This window comes from Amphiura filiformis, chromosome 5 (genome assembly GCF_039555335.1).
Source record: "Amphiura filiformis chromosome 5, Afil_fr2py, whole genome shotgun sequence".
In the NCBI taxonomy this organism is placed as follows: domain Eukaryota; kingdom Metazoa; phylum Echinodermata; class Ophiuroidea; order Amphilepidida; family Amphiuridae; genus Amphiura; species Amphiura filiformis.
In genome coordinates this window covers 51,340,022-51,359,019 of record NC_092632.1, presented here as the reverse complement: position 1 = coordinate 51,359,019, position 18,998 = coordinate 51,340,022, and the positions used below count along the sequence as shown (strand labels likewise).

General features: G+C 35.4%; 1 protein-coding gene across 1 annotated transcript; it reads left to right on the top strand.

Moving 5' to 3' along the window:
* The first annotated feature begins 693 nt into the window (after positions 1-693).
* Positions 694-18,250, top strand: LOC140152263 (neuronal acetylcholine receptor subunit beta-4-like). The gene is made up of 4 exons (XM_072174567.1): positions 694-799; positions 14,771-14,998; positions 15,939-16,252; positions 17,652-18,250. The coding sequence occupies exons 1-4, from the start codon at positions 711-713 to the stop codon at positions 18,248-18,250; spliced, it is 1,230 nt and encodes a 409-aa protein (XP_072030668.1). The 5' UTR covers positions 694-710.
* Positions 18,251-18,998: the final 748 nt, after the last annotated feature.

Here is an 18,998-nt window from a genome sequence, read left to right as displayed (position 1 = left end):
AAGGAGTTTTTCTGAAGCCGGAATATTGAGGTAAAATGAAAGAAAACCACTTAGCCCCCCCGGTTAGCCCCTTAACTTTGGAGTTCTAGGGGTAGAATTGGCGAATCAAACTGGAATCCCCTGTTTTATTATAAAACTCAAAATTTTACTGTAAATAAATCACTTCAGGCTTAGTCTTACACACGTATTAGTACACTATTGGACATTACAATAATGCAAAAAGTAGAAATTCGAGAAAAATTGAGGGCATCTCTGTGGAGCAACTCACACATTGGGCTATTTCAGAAATTAATATCACCCCCCTAAAAAAGACATTTGTACCATAAATTTTTGGGAATTGCCAGACCAAAATTGTATCCAAAAAAAATGAGAATTCCCATTTTGACAATAAAATGATTAAAAAATTCGGAATTCCCAGTGCCCTCCAGAAATTCTTGGGAATTCCCAAGCCTAAAATAAAAAGGTGTCTTTTTCTTGAGAATTCCCATGTCTTTTTTAGGTTTGTGAAAATAATGACCATTTTTGGGGGGAATTACCAGAGCAAAAAAGGTGAAAAATTTGGGAATCCCATGTCTTCTTTAGGGGGAGTGCCTTTTATTTCTGGAATAGCCCATTATAGCTTTAAAGGTAATTTCAAATGGTATTTTTTATTTATTATTTATATATATTTCTTTTTCTTTTTACAAAAGACTTGGATCGATGAGTTTCTTATGTGGAATGCTTCTGTATATGGCGGCATCACACAAATTCAAATGCCTGTCTCAAATGTATGGGTACCCGATATAACAATGTACAGCAGGTGAGACATTGGCCTATTGCGGTTGAAATCCATACACCTTAAACTTCCACTCAAGCAGTGTGGATTTCTAATGGGGCTACCTGAATGGAATAGCCACGTTTTCCTTACCGTATGTATTATTTGTAATCTTTGTCCACTTTGATATTTTAAGAACCAATAGTTGTCTTCACAATAATGAGCGTATAAGTAAATGCAGGGAGATAATATACTGGGTGAGCAATTTAATTGTTTTTGCCCTCAAATCACGGAAACTAATTTACTGGGCGGGAAGCTGTAATTCATGGCATCCAGGCGTGTGGATTTTCAAAAATGTAGACCTGTTTTTGCAAAGAAATTGGGTTCGATGTAAAATGTGGCTTTTTACACCCTAAAATGGGCCTTTGATGTTTCTTTTTACCCGCCTCAAAAACTCATATTCAGTCTCCTTAAATCCACCATTTTAAGCTAATTCACTAAGCGCCATAATGTAAACTTATGGAAAGCACATTTTCTCTCAAACAATATTATTATTTTACATCATCTCCCGGCACACTCTAATTAATATTTAGCCCGTGCCGCTTATGCAGACCCCGTCCCTACCAGTCGTGGAATTTTGTGAAAAATTATTCCATACTAAATCATTAGAGAATGAGCAGCAAGACCTTCCCTCTAAGCTTTTAATCCGATAAGCTGATTATCTATTTGTTTTCATGAATTGGAAGACATTCTTTGATGTATTACTGAGCTCAATCATCTGAAATTACTGGAGCGTGAGCCACTCAGGCTGGTGGCTCAGCATAGTATATTATTAACAGAAGGTTTTCTCCCAATTCATTTCGTAATGATCAAGTCTGTAGATAGTTGATGTGGTTGAGGAATAAAACAGCTATCACATACTTTTTGAAGTTTGACAGTTGTCAGATCCGTACTTGATATATCTCAATTTTAATCCATTCCATGGATTCACATATGAATCAATGAAAATAGACGCCTCATGTGCATTGATTGGTACTCCTGATACAGATCATTCATTGCTATTTTAATCCGTAAACCTCCCAAGAACAGAGCCGTCAATTGTCAAAATTCAAAACATATGTGATATTTGTTTTATTTCTTCACCACATGAACTATTTAGTTATGTTTGGTTGGGCATTAAAATACCCAAAAATTAAAGTTTTCGGCGATACAGTTTTTTTTCAGGACACCCTGTATATCCTCAAGACAAATAACCTTTTAAGATATTCATGGTTCACGAATAAGTTGATCATTGGCGTAGCGGGCAACATTTCGTCTGGTGGGCTGCAGATTTGTCCCTCTGATCAGTTCCCAGAATGACATTACAAGGACAAATTTATCGCGCGAAAATTTGTGCTGCAATGCTAAAATTGTCCAAAATTAGGTATATTTTAGTCTGAAACAAGCCCAAAGAAAGATGTACATCACAGGTTTGATCAAATTTGTCCAGGTATTTTGAGACTTGCCACCGTTTGCTCAGAAACCACCCATTCAATCAAGAATGCTTAAGTGAATTCTTAAGTTGACGATAATTAAATTGATGATACCCAGCAAACACAAAAACGTTTTAAAAATGTTTTAAATAAGTTATATTTTGGCTTTGGTTTAGGTAAAAATGTTTTAATAACATTAAAATGTCGGGTTATATAAAGGTCATGATAACGTTTTAAAACGTTTTGTATGAAAACACACTACAACAATATTTTTAAATGTTTTCAAAAATGTTATCAAAAACTATTTTTACAAACATTTTGCCAAACGATTAATAATTTAATTTGATGTCATAGTACACAATAAAGAATAAAAATCACTTTTATGTTTTCACATGTTTTTATTTGGTAGTGAAATAATTATGATTTACTTTGACTGTGTAACTTTAAATCATAGATATACGGTATACCACATCCCTCACATATTAGAAAATGTTATTACCTGCTTTGGCTGAGTGACATTTTCTAAAATGTATTGATGTTATTAAAGGAATTGTGACAAATCTGTTTGCTTGTAATTGGCAAAACCATAAAACAAAGTGCTATAAAAAATGGTTGTTGTTAATGTATATAGGGTGTGTCAAAATAAAGTATACATTTTAAAAAATCCCACTAGATTAAAAAGTATTAGGTATTTGCACTGGGGGTATTTGGTCAAAATGATATTGTTGACTGCTGAATCAGCATCTTGTCCTCCCATAACTGTAAAATCACTGGCGTGTGACCATTAATAAGGACTTAGTACCTGTTTTTGTGAGCCGAGTAAAAATGCAGTTAAAATCAAAGAAACCAATTGAAATCAAAGAAACGTGAAATTCGGGGTGAAAATCACATTATCACCCACTTTCTTTGCAGTAATTGACAGTCTTAGTCTTCCACATGGCCCCCAGGGCATGGCCACCATTCTTCTGTATGCAGCTATAAGCTTCCCTTAACATGACACTCACACCACGTATTATGAGAGACATCCTGTCTGGGGATGTCAACTTGTGCAATTATGTGTCTCTGGAGTTATTAGCTATCAGCTCCCCTTAAAGGTCATATATATTGCTCGGTGGCAAGCTAATATTATGAATGAGGACAATGAAAATGACTCCTTTTTTGAGAAAATAAGACGTTTAAAATTGATATTCCGCAAAAACCAACTTAAGCGGTGAGTTCCTTCGAACGAGATAATTTATCCTAGAAAAAAGTTGACGTCATGAAATGAGATGTGCCTGCTTTGAGAGAAGGGACTGTAAACATTCTCAATGCACAGACCGTATACTGTTGTTGTTCTCAGAAAAAAACTCTGAATTAAGTATTACAGATTTAATGTTTTTTAAACATATGGATAAAATCAGCCGCTTCTTTTTTTATATATTAGTAAATTGTGATATTACAATTCATATGTATATCAATATCATGAGAAATATTTGGACTAAAAAATGTAATAAGTTATTCTCTTCGAATAGAGATAAACTTGTTTTTGCAATAGATGTGCCCTTTAACATGGCACTCACACCACATCGCATGAGAGACGTCCTGTTTGGGGATGTCAACTTGTGGAATTATGTGTCTCTGGAGTTATCAGCTATCAGCTCCCCTTAAAGGTCATATATATTGCTCGGTGGCAAGCTAATATTATGAATGAGGACAATGAAAATGACTCCTTTTTTGAGAAAATAAGACGTTTAAAATTGATATTCCGCAAAAACCAACTTAAGCGGTGAGTTCCTTCGAACGAGATAATTTATCCTAGAAAAAAGTTGACGTCATGAAATGAGATGTGCCTGCTTTGAGAGAAGGGACTGTAAATATTCTCAATGCACAGAACGTATACTGTTGTTGTTCTCAGAAAAAACCTCTGAATTAAGTATTACAGATTTAATGTTTTTTAAACATATGGATAAAATCAGCCGCTTCTTTTTTATATATTAATAAATTGTGATATTACAATTCATATGTATATCAATATCATGAGAAATATTTGGACTAAAAATGTAATAAATTATTCTCTTCGAATAGAGATAAACTTGTTTTTGCAAAAGATATGCCCTTTAACATGGCACTCACACCACATCGCATGAGAGACGTCCTGTTTGGGGATGTCAACTTGTGGAATTATGTGTCTCTGGAGTTCATCAAGGTCTGCAGGAGGACTTGTGAAAACCTTTGATTTCAGATAGCCCCACAAGAAGAAATCCAGAGGTGTAAGATCAGGAGATCTTAGGGGCCATTCCACTTGGTGCTTCTAAGCACTCATTTTTATATCTTTCACAGAGCCAAAAGGATCTGTCACTTATTGCGCCAAGTCAACTTTTTTCTCTTTTCTTTACAAGAACAACATACAAGCATGTATACAAAGAAAATATATCACCATACAAAATAAGAATGTAAAATAATTGAAATTAGCACATGAACTACAAAACATCCCATTACAGATTGACATTATTCCATCTGTTACTCCATTTTTAAGACTATTATTTTTAACAGCAATAAATTTCTCAGTCGCTCTACAAGATTTAAGAAATTTTACAAACAAAATATAATTGGTTTACTTTCATACCATTTACAAGTATAAATATAATACTTTGCATGACGTATTACAAAATTAAATTTATAATTCTCAATATCCAATATGCCCAAAATGACATCTCTCATGTTAAGCTCAAAGGTGTCTCTTAAAAGATTAAACTGAACTTGGTTCCAAAAGGAGTTATTTCATTACAATCCCAAAAGAAATGTTGAATATCTTCTTTCTCTCTTCCACAAAAGGTACATAAATCAGATTTAACAATACAATTTGAGACAGCTATATACCTGTGTAAAATCTTAAATTGAAAATATCTTATTTTGGTGGACAGAGATGATTGAAAAGGAATAAAATAAATAGTCCCACTCTTCAAACTGAGTAGCCCATTTTATCTCACAAACAGGGGTTTTAAAGACCTTTTGACTAATTTACAGACTTTCTTAGTTTTGGAAGAAATCCAGAAGTGTAAGATCAGGAGATCTTAAGGGCCATTCCACTTGGTGCTTCTAAGCAATTATATACGATTGCTAAACAATTCTGCAAGACGTTCTGTCAATTACTGCAAAGAAAGTGGTGAAACTGTGATTTTCATGTTATATTAAGACTGGTCTGCTGTATAAATCAAATATGTGTTGGCAGACTTCAAAAAATGATTTTTCTTCAAACTTTGTGCATTGATGCACCTTGGGTCAAAGTCAACAGGAATGACATTCATGTCACCTCTGCACCTTTGGTTGCCATGGCAACCGCCAAAATGTAAATTTGCCCAATTTTCAGCATTTTCAGCATTTTCACATGTAACAAAATGTAGAAATATCAGGTCAGATTTCAGGATGAAGGAAATCATGTTCAGTACCCTTCTTTTATACACTGAATAAGATATCCTTCCTCTCTATAAAAATCATGTAAACACAAACAAATCATTTTCAGAAGTGGGTGAAACCATTATGTAAAATAGGGGTGTTTTTCATTATTTTCGGCCATGTCAAAACTTGTGTTGGGAAAATTGATGTAACCCCCAAAGTAACACTTTTCTCACAATTATCTGCTCAGGTTAAGTAGATAAGATGTTGGTCTAGTAATATCATGAAAAAAAAGTTTTGGTAATTGTCATACGTGGGAGCAGTGTTGCCAGGAAAATTGCACAATTTTCAGTTTTTAATTTAATATATTATGAAAAATAAGGGCTTTTATCCACCTAGGGGATGATGATGCATTTTTATGATATTAGTATGAAGACATTACCAACTGTAGTGCATGAGTATCAAGTATTTCTGCCTAAGTGTTGCCAGAAACCTCACTTTTGTGACGTTTGAGATTTTATTTACAATGGAAAATGCTGATTTTAACAGACAACTCTCTTGTTAATTTTATGCAACACTCTAGTATTGTTATTTGGATTAAGTGCATGGTGTGACATGATTTGCATTGGTTTCAACACCAGTGTTGCCAGTAGTGTTGCCTTTTCAGGTGCTGTTATAAAGTAATTTTCATACGTGGGAGCAGTGTTGCCAGGAAAATTGCACAATTTTCAGGTTTTTAATTTAATATATAAGGCTTTTATCCACCTAGGGGATGATGATGCATTTTTAGCTCATTGCGTAAGTGCAATGAACTCTAGGCATGATCCATTTTTCTGTATGTTTTTTTCTTTCTCTTACTACATCTTTTGAGCAATGGATCTGGTAATTTGAGGCGGCGATCTTTGCATGATCGTTCATGATTAGCTAAGAAAATTCGGACAGAAAGTATCATTTTTGGAGCATTTTCTTACGAAAAGTTTTACCAAATTTCATGGAATAGTCTCCTATGCAGACTGTTTGTGGTGCTTTTCATATTACAAACACTGTACAAACTCCTTGATCGTGCGAATTTGTAAAAGAGATGTTGAACTTTACTGTTTCAGTGCGGCTGCAATGTTTGCTTTTCAGTGTTGCTGTGCCTTACCTTCTGCAAGTCAATAGATAAAGCACCAATTGGGCTCGTGCTGTGTAGGCCCTTACTTCTGTGCACGAGCCATGAGCAAATAGTGTCTCAAATTCTCCCAATTTGGGCTACCAAATTGTTGGTTGGCAACCCTGACTATGAACAAACATCTGACTCATTTATCACACATCTAGTCACTAAACCCAATTAGTTATGTAAACATTTACTCAAGGTGAGCAGCACTTTTTCAGTGCCTGGTATATCAGTATATGGGTGACAACCCCTCTCTGAGGTGGAATGTTTTAAAGTTATTGTTATTCGATTTGTAAGGAAAAGTAAGTATGTTTTGCCGTTTCAACGAATGAAAACGAGCGAGTATTACCAAAGTTATGTTTGAACTAATTATGACTTTAAAAGTTCTAGGTATAGGCCTAAATGTCACAATAATAGTTTATAATAGACAGCATCATATGGTCAGCAGAAGAAAATTACATCACCTATGATGTCATATCAGTGTCCTTGACCGGTATGAAGGGGATGATGATGCATTTTTATGATATTAGTATAAAGACATTACCAACTGTAGTGCATGAGTATCAAGTATTTCTGCCTAAATGTTGCCAGAAACCTCACTTTTTTGACGTTTGAGATTTTATTTACAATGGAAAATTCTGATTTAACATACAACTAACTATCTTGTTAATTTTATGCAACACTCTAGTATTGTGATTTGGATTAAGTGCATAGTGTGACATGATTTGCATTGGTTTCAACACCAGTGTTGCCAGTAGCTTTGCCTTTTCAGGTGCTGTTATAAAGAAACAGCGAAACCAGTTTTGCTAGTAACATTGTCTATTCAATGAAGTATAGCGTGAAGTATAGCGGGTCCTGGTCTGCTATTATTCACATGTCAACAACAGTATTGCTAGAAAACTCACTTTTGTATTATTGAGGTTAAATTTACTGTTTAAATTAAGTGTAGTATACTTTACTTTGCTCACTGTGATTTCAACACCAGTGTTGCTAGTAACCTTTTCAGTTTATTTGCGACGGCGAACCTGATGAGTTCGAATTTCAACCAGCCTATAATCATGAAGCTTCCGTGGCCAAGCGGTTAAGGCGTAGGTCTCGTAAACCTGAGGTCCTAGGTTCAATTCCCAGGCGGGATCATTTTTTCTTCTTGTCTCCTTTATTATTTGCGAAGGCGAACCTGATGAATAACAATGTTTATTTATATAATTTCCGTCGATCCTGCCACTGTTTTTCCATGTAATATTTGTAAACTTGTAAAAACAAAGAGTCTGATCAAGCAAACTGTTTCAAAACTTAAGGACATATGCATATACCTCAACATCGACACCTAAACGTCCGTTGTGGAAGGTTGTTCCTGTTTAGTTACAAAAAATGTTTTGAACAATTTCAAAACATGTAATGTTTTTAAGCACTATGTCTGTAAATGTCGGTTGGCAATCTTGTATCTTCCGTAATGTGAGTCATCAAATGAGATGAAAAGGGTACTCTGCTGCATCATATCTAGTGTATGAACTGCAACAGACATAGCTAACCATGTCACCTCTTTAGATTCTTCTGTAGCTTTCTCAATTGTTTCAAAATAACTGAAAATGTTACTAGCAACACAGGTGTTGAAATCACAGTGAGCAAAGTAAGGTATACTACACTTAATTTAAACAGTAAATTTAACCTCAATAATACAAAAGTGAGTTTTCTGGCAATACTGTTGTTGACATGTTAATAATAGCAGACCAGGACCCGCTATACTTCACGATTTGAAAAAATGTGTATACTATGTATACCAGTGCTGTTAACCTCCTTTTCTGTAAGTTTGTCAGTAAGAGTGTCATTATCCTGTAAACTGACTTGAATAGACAATGTTACTAGCAACACTGGTTCGCTGTTTCTTTATAACAGCACCTGAAAAGGCAAAGCTACTGGCAACACTGGTGTTGAAACCAATGCAAATCATGTCACACTATGCACTTAATCCAAATCACAATACTGGAGTGTTGCATAAAATTAACAAGAGAGTTGTCTGTTAAAATCAGTATTTTCCATCATCAATATAATCTCAAACGTCAAAAAAGTGAGGTTTCTGGCAACACTTAGGCAGAAATACTTGATACTCATGCACTACAGTTTTTAATGTCTTCATACTAATATCATAAAATGCATCATCATCCCCTAGGTGGATAAAAGCCTTATTTTTCATAATATATTAAATTAAAAACCTGAAAATTGTGCAATTTTCCTGGCAACACTGCTCCCACGTATGAAAATTACTTTATAACAGCACCTGAAAAGGCAACGCTACTGGCAACACTGGCGTTGAAACCAATGCAAATCATGTCACACCATGCACTTAATCCAAATAATAATACTAGAGTGTTGCATAAAATTAACAAGAGAGTTGTCTGTTAAAATCAGCATTTTCCATTGTAAATAAAATCTCAAACGTCAAAAAGTGAGGTTTCTGGCAACACTTAGGCAGAAATACTTGATACTCATGCACTACAGTTGGTAATGTCTTCATACTAATATCATAAAATGCATCATCATCCCCTAGGTGGATAAAAGCCCTTATTTTTCATAATATATTAAATTAAAAAACTGAAAATTGTGCAATTTTCCTGGCAACACTGCTCCCACGTATGAAATTTACCAAAACTTTTTTTTCATGATATTACTAGACCAACATCTTATCTACCTACCCTGAACAGATAATTGTGAGAAAAGTGTTACTTTGGGGGTTACATCAATTTTCCCAACACAAGTTTTGGCATTGCCGAAAATAAGGAAAAACACCCCTATTTTACATAATAGTTTCACCCATTTCTGAAAATGATTTGTTTGTGTTTACATGATTTTTATAGAGAGGAAGGACGTCTTATTTACTGTATAAAAGAAGGGTACTGAACATTATTTCCTTCATCCTGAAATCTGACCTGATATTTCTACATTTTGCTACATGGGAAAATGCTGAAAATGCTGAAAATTGGGCAAATTGACATTTTCGCTGTTGCCATGGCAACCAAGGGTTTAGACGCGATATGACTGTCACTCCTGTAGACTCTGACCCAAGGTGCATCCACACACAAAGTATTAAGAAAAATCATTTTTTGAAGTCTGCCAACATTTTTTGAAAATATCTGATTTTTACTGCATAGTGTTCTTAATTGACTTCGCGCAACTACATTTTTACACGGCTCACAAAAATAGCCACTGAGTCCTTATTAATGGTCACACGCCAGTGATGTAACAAGTGTGGAGGACAAAATCTTGATTCAGCTATCAACTAAATTATTTTTGACTTCATACTTTTTAATCTAGTGGCTTTTTTCAAACTGTATACTTTATTTTGATACTTCTTGTATATCGGTATTCCATGCCCAAGCCGGGAAATTAAATTTTTAGCATTTGGCAGTAAATGTTGGTCCCAGCTAAATATAATTATGCCCATTCGTATTTTAAAGTAAATTCATAGACCCAAATGCTGCACCAAATAATATGAACCCCGGTAGAATCACAGTCGAAAGATATAAAAGTAAGAAACAAAAAACAGACAATGTATAATTATTTTTTCATAATTTTATCTTCTTTTGTACTGTGTGATGTTTATTCCTGCTTCGAATTTGGCCAATGTTATGAAAAGACAACACTTTCAAATGGCAACAATTGATTTCATGAGCTGTATTATTGATACATGATATTTATATGGTGCCCCAATTTTATGTGGGCAAAATAATTTCCTGGGTGGGTATTCTTGGGCAATAGGCAAGTTGGATTTACTGGGTGGGCAACATAATTTACTGGGTGGACAAATGCTCTGTTATTTACCTCCCTGTGTAAGATAAGTATAACAGGAGCTTGACAACATCAAAATTTGTAGCTTTCCTCCATGTGCCTACAGAGTGATGAATCGGAAATTTTGCGTGCGTGCTTCTACCGAATTCATAAAGATATGTTGGCTAAAATAGTGGGGTTTCAGGTGCCAAGGACCGTAAAATAGTTTATGGTGGTACTACGCCCCTTGATAAATTTGTGACTATTTTTGCATTTTCTCAAAAAATAATAACACACTGGTAACAAAAGTTATGTATATTATTGGGGCAAGCAATCCGGTTACTACACTGGAATTGCAGTGACTCAAGACAAGCGGTACGTTATTTATGATAAGAAATGAAATGAGGTACCGCTAGAATGTACCTCATTTCTTCACATATATAATGAACCACTTATCTTGAATCACTAAAATTTCAGTGAAGTAATTGGATTCCTTGCCCCTATAATATACATAACTTTTGTTACCAGTGTGTAGTTATTTTTTGAGAAAAATCTTAATTAGTCATAACATTTATCAGGGGGTGTAGTACCACCTTAATCTATTGATAATTGCTTTTGTATATGGGAATTTCAATTTGCCTTGTTTGTATACGCAAAGAAACGGGTTCAATTATTTATGGTTGTTGGTTAAATTAGAATTACATCTTGTTACGTATCGAGCTCTGGTTGGTTTTAACTAAGAAAAATTCTTAGTCCAGAGGAAAAACACTGACTAATAATTTGTTCTAGAAAGACTCAAATTACTCGAAATGTGTTACTGGGTCAATTCAAAAGAAAACATATATGCACACGTTCATACCATCCATAATTTGTTTTCAAAACAACCAGATCCCAGTGCGTAATAAACCCAATGTTTTCACTGCAGAGATAGAGTATGCATAATGTAATTTTAATTAGAGTTTTAGTTTTGTTACGTAAGATGATTTATTTTTTGCTAGTTTTTGTTCTAGGTAGAAGTAGTTTTAACCCAATATGTACTGGCTTTTGTTACGTAGGTATTGGGCTCTTATACCTTGACAAATGAATGAGCTAAACTGAGCGTAATCTAAAAGTATAATCAGTGGCATTTATATCAGTGCCACATTACCCGTGATGTAACCTAGCTCTCATTAATTTCTAGAAAAGGCTCTAGAGACAATTCGTGACATATCACTAATACATCATGAATATATTTTGATGTGAAAATCGTGACTTTTATCAAGAAGGGATTTGAGTAATCAAAATAATCAGATACGACATTTTAAATGGAAATCTCAATTTAAAGGAGGATTTCGTGATCCTAGCATCCTCTTTTTATGACATTTTTCAGTAGATATCCACGAAAAAAGCTTATTTCCAAAATTTCAGTTGATTCCAATTTTGCGTTTGCGAGTTATACATGATTATGTGTATTACACTACTCCATAGACAATGTGTTGTAATTTCGTTCTGGTGCACCAGAACGAAATTCAAATTTGGCGATATTTTTGCTAAACGAATTAATCTGCAAGAAATATTTGGTACATAAACATTATGTAGCCATGTAGCAATTATGTATGGTGTAAAAATCTCAACTTATTTTGGGAAGTGGGGGGATGAGGCTGTGGATCACGAAATGCCCCTTTAATTTACAACTTGATATCTGGAGGAAAAAACAATTAAGTGGAACACGTAACGAAACTGTACAGATGTTTAATTTTAATGCTCTGCCATCCTGTTAGTATATATAAACATCTCAAAAAAAGTAACTAACCCCCCTTAAATAATGGCCATTATTCAATAAGGGGCTATTTTATTACAAATCTGTAAAATGCGTTGGAAGCAGAATTTATTTCTGCGCATTTGGACATCTCATTTGATACGATAGCCCAGAAAACAATAAAACACCGGTCAATTTAATGTACTGAGGTCCAGATTTGAAAGTTACATGCATATTTTTACAATACAAACACACTCAGATATCATTACACAGATTTCCTTCCATTACACTGAATACAAAATCAATACAATTTACTGCAACTTTCAAATCTAGGGTTACATTGATTTAAATGTACGCTGTGATGTTAATATTTAGTCAATAGCTGCAAATGAGGTGTCAAAATGTGCAGAAATAAATTATGCTTCCAACGCATTTTACAGATTTGTAATACAACCACCCGTTTTAGAATAATGGTCATATTTAGGGGGTTAGTTACTTTTTTTAGATGTTTATATACATGTACGAAAGGGCGGTCAAAAGGTTCGTAGAACAAGATATGCTACTTTGTCGCACGGTGGTGAATTTGACCTCATTTGAAGTTTGTTCCTTCAAAATATTACTGCAAAAATATTTGATTTTTATATCACTGTATATGGTTATAACACCGTGCAAAGGGAGACTACATCCTTGAATTCACAGGTACTACCAAAAGTGAACACTTCGTCATCGTTTAATTTACTCCCGACGGTGGTGAAAACTCAAATGAAATTTAACAATGTACAGTTGCTGTAAATGGTGATGAAATCCTTGATATCCAACAGCAACGAAATGGTCCTTCAACTTCAAGGATGGAATGAGCGTGCTTGAAGATCATCTAAGGTCCAAAAGACTTGCTGACACCAGTACTGATATACATGCTAATACAGTGGCATGATAATTAATAAAGAACTAAACAAAAAGATGAGATAGCCACAAAATATAAAAACGCTGACGAAAGTGTTTTTAACATATAAGGTAAAGTTAAATCGAATTCTAGAAATAAAATTTGCAACTTACATGCGACAGTTGCATCCGGTAACTCCGAACTTCATCAGGCATCTGATTGGTCACGTGACGGGGAAGATCTCGCAAAGCTTAGTCCCAGGCGTGTGGGAGTTGAAAGCGGAGTCTCCCTTTTTTGTTGATCTCTCTCAAATAGCTTCGAACCACTTTTCTTCTTTGTCGAGGATCACAACCTCCCCTGGCTTAAAGAAGTGTTCCGATGTTTTGCAGTGATTGAAAACTGTAGAGTTCTGAGTTTCACTTGAGCTTTTTAACATAAATTGATGTTTTTAACATATATCCATAAGTTAATATTTGGGTATTCCAGTGACACCAGTGAACATTGACATAAAAAGGTGACAAGACAATACATTAGTCACTGGAATTATGAGTACATTCAGTGAAAGCACCTGGATCTCCCACCCCTAAGAAGATCATCACTCGGTCACTATAGGTGAAGGTCTTCATCGCTGTTTTCTGAGATTCAGGGAAAGTCTTGATGACAGATCATTTGGCATAAGAAAGTGCAATCATAGTAATATATCATACAATTTTGATAGCAAAACAGAGGCAAGCCATCAAGTGAAGAAGGTTGGTGGTAGGAATGGGACTGTTCTCGGTTATGTCATGTACACTCGGTTTGTCAAGCTGCCATTCACGATAGAGGGGTCAGATAACTAAGGCAACCATATTGTGGTCCAGGCATGGCCTCCAGGTAGCGAAACCTATTTCAGAATTTAAAGCCCAGCCTTCATAATATCAGGTTTGATGGTGATCAATGCTGGTGAGCCTTCACTGAAGAGTGGCTCATAGAGCAATCGGTAGACTTACATTTTCTTGACATAGAACGTTTCAAGCAAATATGAAACTGATCCATTAAAAGGGCATTTCATGATCCACAGCCTCGTCCCCCCACTTTTCTTTTTTCAACAAGTTGGGATTATTAAACCACTGGAAATATTTCTTGCAGATTAATTCGTTTAGCAAAAATATCGTGAAATTTGAATTACGTTCTGGTACACCAGAACGTAATTACAACACGTTGTTTATAGAGCAGTGTTATACACATAACCATACATAACTCGCAAACGCAAATTAGGAATCATGTGAAATTTTGGGAATAAGCTTTTTTCGCTGAAAAATGTCATTAAAAGAGAATGCTAGGATCACGAAATACTCCTTGCAGTTACCATGTTTATGAGTGAGATAAAAATAATTCGGCTTGTACTCTTTCAAGTACCTTGTTCTACGAACTTATTGACCCCGCCGTTAGTGGGCATTTGCTCACATGCTCACAAATGTTACATCATATGAAGAGGGGGCATATATAGAGACAATAAATAAACCATAAAAATTTAATTGAAATTGGTTGAATGATCTATAGATAAAATAATTGTTTTATTAAAAGGAATTCAAAATATATGTCACATACCAAATGAACACTTACAATTAGGTATTTTTATCCACAGTGTGAACTCGGAATATGAAAGATATAAAGAAGACACCATAATCACTGTAAACCACGATGGCTTGGTGAGGTGGTTGACACCCGCTATCTACACCAGTTCCTGTTTGATACGAGTTCGCTACTTTCCTTTTGACACACAAGTTTGTGTAATGCAGTTTGCATCATGGGGGCTTACTGGAGCTGAGATAAATATATTTCCCGAAGAAACTCCAGATGCGACACAAGATAAGTAAGTAACACACTTCTACTTCTCAATTAGGGGATGTATTTTGAGTGGTAGGCTCACACTCCCGTTTCTATATTATTGTTATGTTGAAAAATCATAATATAATTGTGAAAAAATAAGAGGTTAAGTTCACCCTTTATTGTTCTTACCATGTAGCCGGTGCATCAATTACAATGATAATAAAATGTTTAATCACAGTGTGTAAATTAAATGCCAGATAACTTGGACGTGGTTGTTACTGTAATCGTGCGCGAGCAAGATTGAAGGAGGGTGCGTATTGGTTGGGTGGGTTGTACTGAAATTAACCGCCATTAGACGCATATGGCATATGGCATATCACACAAGGACATCGCATCCTCACCATTGACAACTATCGCTATTGATATCTCCTACATTTACATGTATATATCAGACACAAGCAAGCCACATAATAAATAGCCATGCCTCTCAGGCCAGGCCTTATGAAAGTAGAGACTTTAATACTGATTCTTTTATTCATGGAATTTAGTTTATGTTGCAATAACGCAGTTTACTGCTGAAAACTAGAAAGCGGTTTATAGCAGTAGCGCCCTCGCTGCTTATATATTATGTATCACGATGGCGGAATTATTTTTGCTCCACACGGCGCTGTAGATTTTGCTAAGTCCTGTTGGTAAATATTGTTAAATATCGATGGAAGCCAATTTTATACTGGTGTTTCGCCATTTTACCTTACTTTCATGCAAGCTAATATAGCCGATCAAAGACTAGTTGGCAACAATAGGTAGATATTTATGAACAGTCCGAAAGTTTTTTAGCCATGATATTTTAAACAGTGGATTTAAAAAGTGGTATTATTGCCGAATGATGCAAAGCTAAGAAGAGGAAGCAAAAGAAAAACAATACACTGGCAACTAAAAGAGTGTCTATAATCATATCAAGTCTTACTTGTTTTTAATTACAGATACCTCCACAATGGCGTATGGGATATGGTTTCTGGAAAAGTTCAAAAGGGTACCAAGAAATATATATGCTGCCCAGAACCATACTATGAGCTTAACTATCGACTGATCTTCAAAAGGCAGTATGAATTTTACGTCTTGTACCTAATTCTACCGTGTGTATTTTTATCGTCATTGTCTTTGATGGTATTTTATTTACCACCTGAATGCGGGGAGAAGTTGACTCTTTCTATTACTAATCTCTTAGCAATGGTTGTATTCCAACAACTAATTGCAGAAACGATGCCTCCGACGGGTGATGACTCGCCATTAATTGGTGAGTATGAACCAACAAAATTGAACTGCAATACCAACATTTAGGGTTTCTCTACGGGATGTCGATTTGTACCTAAATTCTAGTATTGTGGGATGGAATTTCGGTACAAATCGACATCGGTAGCGAAACCCTAAAGGTGTGTTTTCAGCGTTACACATCCGCTTTCATTACGAAGTCTTCAGTACATTTTCCTTGCGTCCGTGACTGTGGGCTACGTTAAACCTATGGAATAAAGAGGTTGCGATTTACAAACGCAGTGATCGTACGCTCGTCAATCTATTCAAAACCACTCTACTGTATCGAAGCGAGATCACGTATTTAGCCAGTTTTGAAGATTGTGCACATTCAAAATGATCTTGGAGACATCATTGAAAAATACACAAAATTTGTCCATTTCACAATATGTTAAAGACTCGGCAGTCTGACACAGTGTAGAACAATACTTGTTTCTTGAAGAAAGTGCGTTAAAAGCAGAAATCAGCCCCGTCCATACTATTCCACTTACTCTTTAGAAATTGTCATCTATGCAAAGATCTTATACGCATTTTCACAAATTTCTTGTGCTGTGAATATTGTCCAGGAAGCTGTTCAATGTCAATGCATTTTGCTGTTGTGTCAATTCTTGTGAAGTGACGGTCCTATACCATTCGGTCCTTTTGTCCTCTACCATCCCCATTGTTACCATCCTTTTCCCTATCCCGTGACAGTATAGGGCCTTTGCATACACGTAGCAAAGTTCTTTAAACGTTCATATAATGACGTCATCAGTCTGTTACATTGGAAATCAATATTTCGCTTCGAACGCTGAAAAGGGCCGTACGAGCCAGCATTTTACCAACACAATTTGTCTTTTTTCAGGAGAAATACGAATAAAAAATTGTAACAAGTGTCAACTTGTAATGTAATAATTATTTCCTTTGAATGGAGTAAAACTTGTTTTTGCAATATCCTTTAAGAACTCATCAAATGCTCAAGTTTTAATAAAAACAAGCATGTCTGGGGTCATTGTCTGCGGTCATTAGAAAGTCAGTTAGCTGTCAAGGGGTTGTCAATTCAAACCTGGTCGTAAAATAGTTTCGATCGATTTGTGGTCAACGGTGGTATCGGAGAGGTGTTTTCTACAGGCTTATATAGGTCTGAGCCTTTTTAAAAGCCCTCTACCCCTTCACTAGAATGCGTTACCGAAGGCAGCAAAACTTGGCTGAGCTAGGTGAACTATTTTGGCTGTCCCCCCTTACCTAATGTCCCCTTGTAATCCCACAACGATACTTCACAGCTCTATATAGGAATGCACGCGATCGTGATCAAAAAGGTATCAAAGACTCACAAACTGGAACATGCATTTAAATGCTAACAAAAATTTGTCTAATATTACTTTTTGTTTATTTAATATTTGTAGGAGATTATTTTCTGGTGATGATCGTGATGGTGTGTTTGTCAGTTGTTGCAACTGCCTTGGTGATCCATTGCAAGTACACGAGTAGACCGGTGCCTAAGAGAGTTAAGCAACTGTTCCTTGAAGTTCTACCTAAATATGTCGGACTGAAGTATCTGCAAAGAGATTCTAAATGCATTAGACGTGATTCCGAAATACCACTAGCTACATCCACACAATGTGGAACAGATACTACTAGTAATCTACTAGTAAAGTCAGAATCTACTAGTAAAATAGAAGAGTACAAAAATGGTGACACGGTAGGAACCATTCGTGACATTAGAAGAGGGATTTCTTCGCCGGAGCTTAAGGAAATCAATGGGAAATTACAGAAATTACACTTTTTAATGAATGACATTATAGACCGAAGAGCCGACGATAACATTCGATGTGATTGGAATAAAATATCAGCCGTTATAGATCGCTTTTTGATGTATATTTTTATCGCCTTTGCTTTGCTTTCAACATCAATTATAATGTTTGAGATTCTATACGGCAGTAGAAGAGACTACTATAAAGAGATCGAAATAAGTGACAGTTATAATCTGCATGATAATACGTAACAAGTGAAGATTTATAGTTAATTAAGGCCAGTTAGAATAGACATGGCCTTCAACTTTTAAAAAATCCATTTTCATTATCTAGATTAGGAGATATTAAGTTGAATGAAGATTTGAATGGGTACACTTTCAAAAATTGCTGTATTGTGGTCCTTGAGATATATGTCGATTTATGAAGATGTTTCGTTTTGACACTCTTTACATCGTAACTAAAGAACCCCAAGAAAGTGTAACTGTGATATTTGAGTTCTACGTCAATAGAGGTTATCCGTGTTCTATAAGTTGCATATCCTATCAGCGACTGTTATACCTTGTTTAGGACTTTCAAAAGAAGTACCTGCATGTGCAACTATGGCTGCTTCAAAACAGCCCGCCAAAATCATGCAGGTAACTCCGAGGTCGTGCATTGAATTTGTTTGAATGAGGAATACTACGGGAATCAGCGCCTTTTGTTAGAAGTCACGCATGAGTTAAGTGGATAACCTCTATCCGCTTTAAAATATCCACACCAATTTTCGCTTACGGTCATTACTATTCAGAGGATACCACAATTTGAACAAATTGATGACTAGAACGGCGATGTCAAACCTGTAATGGCAATAGCAACCGCTGGCGGCGTATCGCGAAAATTACCTACTTTAATACTTAAACTTGTTAACTAGCAAGTGCTTTCTACAATTATTTCAATTCTTATTTTCTACATTTATGAATTATTTATGTTTAAGAAAATAACCTAACCAAAAGCGAACGA